The sequence below is a fragment of the Carex rostrata genome, chromosome 32 (genome assembly GCF_964058835.1).
Source record: "Carex rostrata chromosome 32, lpCarRost1.2, whole genome shotgun sequence".
Taxonomy (NCBI): Eukaryota; Viridiplantae; Streptophyta; class Magnoliopsida; order Poales; family Cyperaceae; genus Carex; species Carex rostrata.
In genome coordinates this window covers 1,634,736-1,642,183 of record NC_135949.1, presented here as the reverse complement: position 1 = coordinate 1,642,183, position 7,448 = coordinate 1,634,736, and the positions used below count along the sequence as shown (strand labels likewise).

The window sequence follows — 7,448 nt, the reverse complement described above, 5'->3', positions numbered from 1 at the left end:
CTGAAACAAGTAATATATATGCTTGTTGTAATTTTTAATTTTTTTTTAAAAGTTTGGTTGGAACAGGAGATGGGTTTAAAAATTTCAGTTAGTTCAATCTAACTGGTTTCGATGTTTCTAAATCGAATCAAGCCTAACTATTAAACCAGTTTTAAAATATAAACTGGTCAATTTAATCAGAAAAATCGAACTCTCGCAGTTCGATTTAAAACTGACTAAACCGACAGGATGAACGCCTCCAAAAATTATGTTTCTAAGTTTGAAATTTACGAATCCCTTTAAAATTAATGTCAAAGTCAATACGAATCAAATGGTCCGGATTCTCTCCATAGTAATTGCAGAGAATACAAATTCCTCCAACAACAGTATAAATGAAGTATGAGCTAGGTTGATGATTCGCGACACTATATGTCTCTCCATACTCGCAACAGAGGATCTATATTAAATGATATTTATTCAGTAGTCCGTGAGTCGCTTTACTTGACATAGTGTTTATATTAAATGATATTTATTCAACTGTCCTTTCTGTTAATTATTTATTCAGTAGTCGTACCTCTATTCAATTAAATTTGCACCTTCCTCATCTTTTAACTTCTTATACATAGTGTTTATATATATATATATATATATATATAGAGTAAGTTAACTTCTTATACATAGTGTTTATATATATATATATATATATATATAGAGTAAGTTAACTTCTTATACATAGTGTTTATATATATATATATATATATATATAGAGTAAGTTAACTTCTTATACATAGTGTTTATATATATATATATATATATATATAGAGTAAGGCTGGGGTGCTATGGATAGCATAGAGGCCTCTATGCTACGGCTCAATATTTAAGTTTTCAAATTTCAAACGGTCGATCCGAACCGTTCATCTTATTCTCCATATTAATATCTGCTTGGAGACCAAATTTTAGATTTTTCTGAATTTTTTTACTATTTATTAAGTATTTTACAAAATTGTTGATCCAACGGTGGCTGCACAAAACAGTAAAACCGTTGGATTAGCGATTTTCAAAATGGCTTAATAAATAGTAAAAAAATTCAGAAAATTATAAAATTTGGTCTCCAAGCAGATATTAATATGGAGAATAAGATGAACGGTTCGGATCGACCGTTTGGATTTTGAAAACTTGAATATTGAGCCGTAGCATACAGGCCTCTATGCTATCCATAGCACCCCAGCCTTACTCTATATATATACGAGTGAGTCTATGGTACTATGCATATTACGATTTGTTACTGTGCTACAGCTCTATATTCGAGTTTTAAAATCCTAACGGTCGATCCGAACCGTTCATCTTGTTCTCCATATTAATATGTGTTTGAAAACCAAATTTTATATTTTTTGAAATTTTTTTACTATTTTTTTAGATTTATTGAAAATCACTGTTTTTGGATGGTCCAGAATTTTCAGATCAAGTGATTTTCTAAATATCTAAAAAAATAGTAAAAAATTTTCAAAAAATGTAAAATTTGGTCTCCAAACACATATTAATATGGAGAATAAGATGAACGGTTCGGATCAACCATTGGGATTTGAAAACTCGAATATAGAGCCGTAGCACGGTAACAACCCGTGATATGCATAGTACCATAGACTCACTCTATATATATTGATACTCAACTTTTTTTTCAATCAACCAGCACTTCAAATTATCTTATTGCAATGACACCTGTTACACTTGTTTTCATATCACTTGTTCTCCTCCTCTCCTCCATCAAAACCACCACTCTAACACAAGCCTACTGTCTTCCTGACCAACGTGATGCCTTGATTCAACTCAAGCAAGGTTTCAGCACCATTGAACTTCATTCATGGAATGCAAGCACCGACTGTTGCATATGGGATGGTATCAGATGCGATGAGCAATCCGGTATGGTGATTGCACTCAACCTTATTGACAAGTTAATCTCGGGTGAAATCAACCCGGCTTTGTTCAATCTCAGCTCTCTTCGGTACCTCAACCTTGCTGGTAATGATTTCCACAATCTTATCCTTCCACAAATTGGGTTTGAGCGACTTGCTAATTTAACCCATCTCGACTTATCATGCTCTGGCTTTACTGGTCAAGTTCCAATTGGCATTTCTGCCCTCACAAACCTGATCTCACTGAACTTATCATACGCCTCAGAATACCTTTGGAACAACTCCAATACCAATAGCTTGTATCTTCATGGCACTGGCCTAAAAACCTTACTCAGCAACCTCACCAAGCTCCAAGCTCTTAACTTGGATGGGGTTGACATTTCACTAAATGGATCTGAGTGGGGCAAGGCAATTTTACAAGTCGGCCCAACTCTTCAAGAGCTATTCATGGCCGATTGTGGATTAAGAGGAAATTTCCCCAATGAAATATTCCACCTTACAAATCTAACAGAACTTGATTTATCAGACAACTCAAAGTTGTCAGGCCAACTGTCAGAATTCACGAAGCAAAGCTTATTGCAATCTTTGTATCTTTCAAATACAAATTTGACTGGTCCATTACTAGATTCAATTAGAAATTTGCAATATTTATGGATGTTGGCTCTTGACAACTGTAGCTTCATTGGTGAAATTCCTCCTTCAATAACAAACCTTACAAGACTCGAAGGTTTGGACTTGGGGTTGAACATATTGACAGGTACGATACCCATGACTTTGTTTTCTCACCCTTCTTTGATATCATTAGATCTATCAAGTAACCAATTGTCAGGATATTTAACTGAGTTCTCAAATAAATCATCAAGTTTGTTATATATCGACTTGGAATTTAACAATCTTCAAGGACAGTTGCCGATTTCCATTTTCAAATTACCCCGGCTTTTTTATTTATTTCTTGGATCAAATAACTTCAATGGTACATTGAATTTAGACATCATCAAGCACAGTAAAAAGCTTGAACGTCTAGATTTGTCAAACAACAAGTTGTCAATTATAGAAGGGAAAAACCATCGCAAATCATTCTATGATTCATTTCTCCGAATATCTATTCTATGGCTGGGATCGTGCAATTTAACAAAGTTCCCTTCTTTTCTAAATTACCAAACACATATTGAATCCCTAGACCTCTCAAACAATAAAATCAATGGTGTTATACCGAATTGGTTATGGAACAATGAAGGTATCACTTTTCTCAATTTATCGCATAATTTCTTTACTAAAATTGAGGGGGATGCTCATTTTACATCTCTCAGTAGCTTGTCATATCTTGACATCCATTCCAACAGAATTTCAGGACCTGTACCTCTCCTCCCACCAGGAGTTGAATATGTGGATTTCTCATCCAACTACTTCTTTTTGTTGCCCCCACATTTCGATCCCAACCCCTTTTATCTTTCTTTCTCTAACAATAGTCTGACGGGAGAGATCCCCCTTTCCATTTGTAAGACAGTGCAAGTGCATGTGGTTGATCTTTCATATAACAATTTAACTGGTACAGTGCCACCTTGCCTTCTAGAAGATGCTGAATTTCGTGAAGTGCTTAACCTGAAAAGTAATCAATTAAGTGGATCATTGCCTCAAAATATTAGTCAAAGATGCCAACTGAAAACAATAGATTTGAGTGGAAATAGAATAAATGGATGTTTGCCACAGTCACTGATGAACTGTAACAATCTAGAGGTCTTAGATCTTGGAAATAATCAAATAGTGGATGGATTCCCTTTTTGGCTGGGAAATCTTCAAAATTTAAGAGTACTTGTTTTAAGAACAAATCAATTTCATGGCGCAATTTCGAATATGGAAGCCAAAACAAAGAAAAATGATTCTTTTTTTCCAGCACTAAAGGTTTTTGACCTTTCTTCAAATCGTTTCGGTGGCATTATCTCCCAAATTGGTTTTCAAAACCTGAAGGCTATGATGAGTAACTCAGATTCTAGTACATTTAAGTTTGGGGATTCAGAATATTATCATAATTCAATTACAATCATATGGAAAGGAGAAGAAATGGAGATAATGAATTCACTCAGCATATTCAGCTCCCTTGATCTATCACAAAATGAATTTTGGGGAGAAATACCCGAAGATATTGGGAAACTCAAGTCACTTGATGCGCTTAACCTGTCACATAATGCTCTGATTGGTTCAATTCCATCAGAATTTGCTAATTTACAACAACTTGAATCACTAGATCTCTCTTTCAACCAACTTTCTGGAAACATTCCCCAGGAGTTCACCTCTCTCACTTTTCTTTCTGCACTAAATCTCTCATACAACAAATTGGTTGGAAATATACCACATGACCAACAATTTGCAACATTTACGAATGCTTCTTACTTGGGTAATCCCGGATTGTGTGGTAGTCCTTTATCAATGCAATGCCCAGCAGCTCCAAATGATGGGTTTAATAAAGGCTTGTTGCCTTCAAGGTCTTATACTGATATAATTGAGTTCTATGTTTCTGTTGGATTAGGATTAGGTGTGGGGTTTGCGTCTGTAATTTGGGCTCTGATATCATGGAAAAATGTGAGAGAGAGGTTTAATATAATTGTAGACAGGTTATATTTTCGATATTTTCACTGATTGAAGTATCTAAGAGCTTTGTACTGATACGTAGGTATGAACCACTATGTATGTTCTATGAGCTTGAACTATAAAATGCTTTTTTATCCTCTGCAAATTTGTGGTAGGAATCCTTTGCATCATTGTCTGTTAACATAGGCATCACTGTGTTGAATTTGGTATAATGATACCACTGAAGATATCAATTATTAAAATCACCTAGGGATCGATTCATGTTGATAATTTAAAACTCAAAATTTCCATTTCAATAATCTTGATCAAAATCTCTGATTCATTAATTTTAAATTATCTCGTTTTTCATATATTTGATACTTGAATCTACTTGTAATATTTGTAAAAAAAGGGGGATTAACTCACCGTTCAGAGAAATATAAAGTGGGACATACATGCTTGACCAAGTACAAGTTTGTTCAAAATTAAAGCGCAAATATAAAGTTATTCTAGCTAATGTTATAATTGGCTTGTTCATCAAAATACAAAAAAAAAAAAAATAATCACAGTTTGGGTATTTTTTTTTTGTTTAATTTTATACTTTGTTATCCCTATATAACAACTCCGGAAAATTCGTTCTTAAATTCAAATAATAAAAAAGCGTGCAGTTTTGGATGAAATACTTTGTTTCTCAAATTTGTTTCAAAGCTTAATCAATTTAGTATGTCTATCATTAATTTCACGTTCCAAATTTGCAACTTTTCTTCCAAATTTAAATTCCCTAACCACATTACTAGTAAGCAACAGTGAGTTGCATGTGCCTAGAATCCGTACCACCTCAGATAGTACCTGAGGTGCAAGTTATAAACTGAACTGTTCTTTTTATGTGGCACAAATCTCAAAGCAGATCCTCTACGGTCTCGACTGGCTCCGGATTGAGTTTGACCCAACTGAAATTAATCTGGGCCGTCCATTTTTATAAATTGTAACTCAGGTTCAGAGAGGGACACGGACTCATGTGTCTATGGGCTTCTTGCAAAAAAGAAAAAAAGAAAGAAAGAAAGAAAACAAATAAACAGTGAGTTGCATGAGATTCCTCAAATTAATTTAAAGCCTTAGCCCAAACAGGATCAATGCCCCATTTAAATCTTTACATTTTTCAGCCTAACCCGAAATCCCATCAAGTTATAATTCCAATTTTCAGTTTAAACTTACAATTTCGCAATACGAACTGTAGCCTTGCAATTTCGGTTAAATTGCGATTTAGTGCCTGGAAAAACTGAAAATTGCATTCAAGAATGGTACCACCTGGTACCAGTTTACAGAGAGATGGTAAAAGAGTGTAAAGCGAGGCATTAAGACATACAATTAGCATAATTGTACTAGCAAGCATAAGTCACTGGTATTGATATGTACCTGTTGAAAGTGAGGCTTTTAATTACACAAAAACACAGTGGTTGAGCCATCGACACGAGGTGTTAGGCCAAACCAGTTTTTAAGAGAGGATAAGATTATTAATTTCATAAACACACAAGGTAGCAACAGCTAGGTAGCAATCGTTTATTTGTAGTTAAAATTATTAATGGTGAAAACAACCGAATATAACTTCCAATCAAGCAAACAATGATCGAAACACAAACAAGCTGGCATTATAAAAAACAACAAATGCATCATAACACAACAAGCAAAGTACTGGTACAAAAAGGAATCAAACACCAAATCTCAAATTAAGGGATAATCAAGTGAGCAACAATCACAACGACAATTCATTTCAACTAATTAATCTCATACATTAAACTCCAATTTTTCAGCAATTTTCAAAACAAAGAAAAACCTTAAAATATATATTAAAGACTAATATTATTAAAGACTTATTTAATATCTATTTATATTATTTTTTATAATTATTATATGTTAGATTATGTCATAAAAGGGAAAAAAAAAACATCATATGCTTCATATCATCAAGAAGTAAATAATTTTTTTCGACGATATTAAAAAATTTGAAGATTAAAATTTTCAAATAAAGGATAATTATAGAACATCAATTTAGTTACTTAAATTTTATAATATTCATCCATTTTATATACAAATGAAAGTGATATATATTCCAATCTCTCCTTGTTGTATATATAACACAGTTAAATATTAAAACCATAAAGCAAAACGTTGAACACTATCTCTATCGTAATAAAAATATGCTTAATTCTTAATTATACACAATCATTTTATATGGGTCAGTTAAAAGATTTATCTAATGAACTATTTTTTTTTTTAATTAAGCCTTTTACTAACACTAGTATAATATTATTTGAAATGACAACATTCGAACATTAATATTAAAATTTGTTTAATTATGATGCAAACTTAATTAATTTCAAATATAATGATTTTATATTATAATTAAAAATACAATATTAAAAGTTATAATGTCATTTCAGTGTCATTCTCAAGCCACATCATCATCATCATCAATTTTCAACTAATAAGACGTGTATCTCGTGAATCCAACCAACAAAATGTATTTAATTGTGTCCTCTCCTCTAAACAATGCAAATAATTGTCTCAAACATTTTGTTCTTCGTGGTGAAGCCGAGCGCGTCAGATGTACATCAGAATCAGAATTGAAATCTGCTGCAATTCCTCATTTGTGAACACTAGTTTTGAAATCCCGATTTCAACTGTCCAATTTTTGTTGCACGCATCTCAAAGTAAGCTGAATTTTATGTGCACGCTTCTCAAAACAGCTCGACGGCTGGATTGAGGGAAAGCAGGAATTTCAGGAACATTGTTCACGAATGAGAATTTCAGCAGATTTGTTTCTGAATAATCAAATTGGTGTGATGTCTCCTCATAATTGTTTGATTCGCTTAGTAGTACTTAGCTTGGATACCTCCAAGTATCGTACATTGAATCAATTATAACCAGTGGCGTAGTCAGGATTTAAGTTAGAGGTAGGCAAAAGACAAGTTCGAATTCATTTTTTTT

The 7,448-nt window shown here is 33.1% G+C and overlaps 1 protein-coding gene across 1 annotated transcript; it reads left to right on the top strand.

Annotated features, from left to right (window-relative positions):
* Nucleotides 1-1,668: 1,668 nt before the first annotated feature.
* On the top strand, nucleotides 1,669-4,534 carry LOC144548205 (receptor-like protein 7). Its single transcript, XM_078296909.1, has one exon. The coding sequence runs from the start codon at nucleotides 1,692-1,694 to the stop codon at nucleotides 4,527-4,529; it is 2,838 nt and encodes a 945-aa protein (XP_078153035.1). The 5' UTR covers nucleotides 1,669-1,691; the 3' UTR covers nucleotides 4,530-4,534.
* Nucleotides 4,535-7,448: the final 2,914 nt, after the last annotated feature.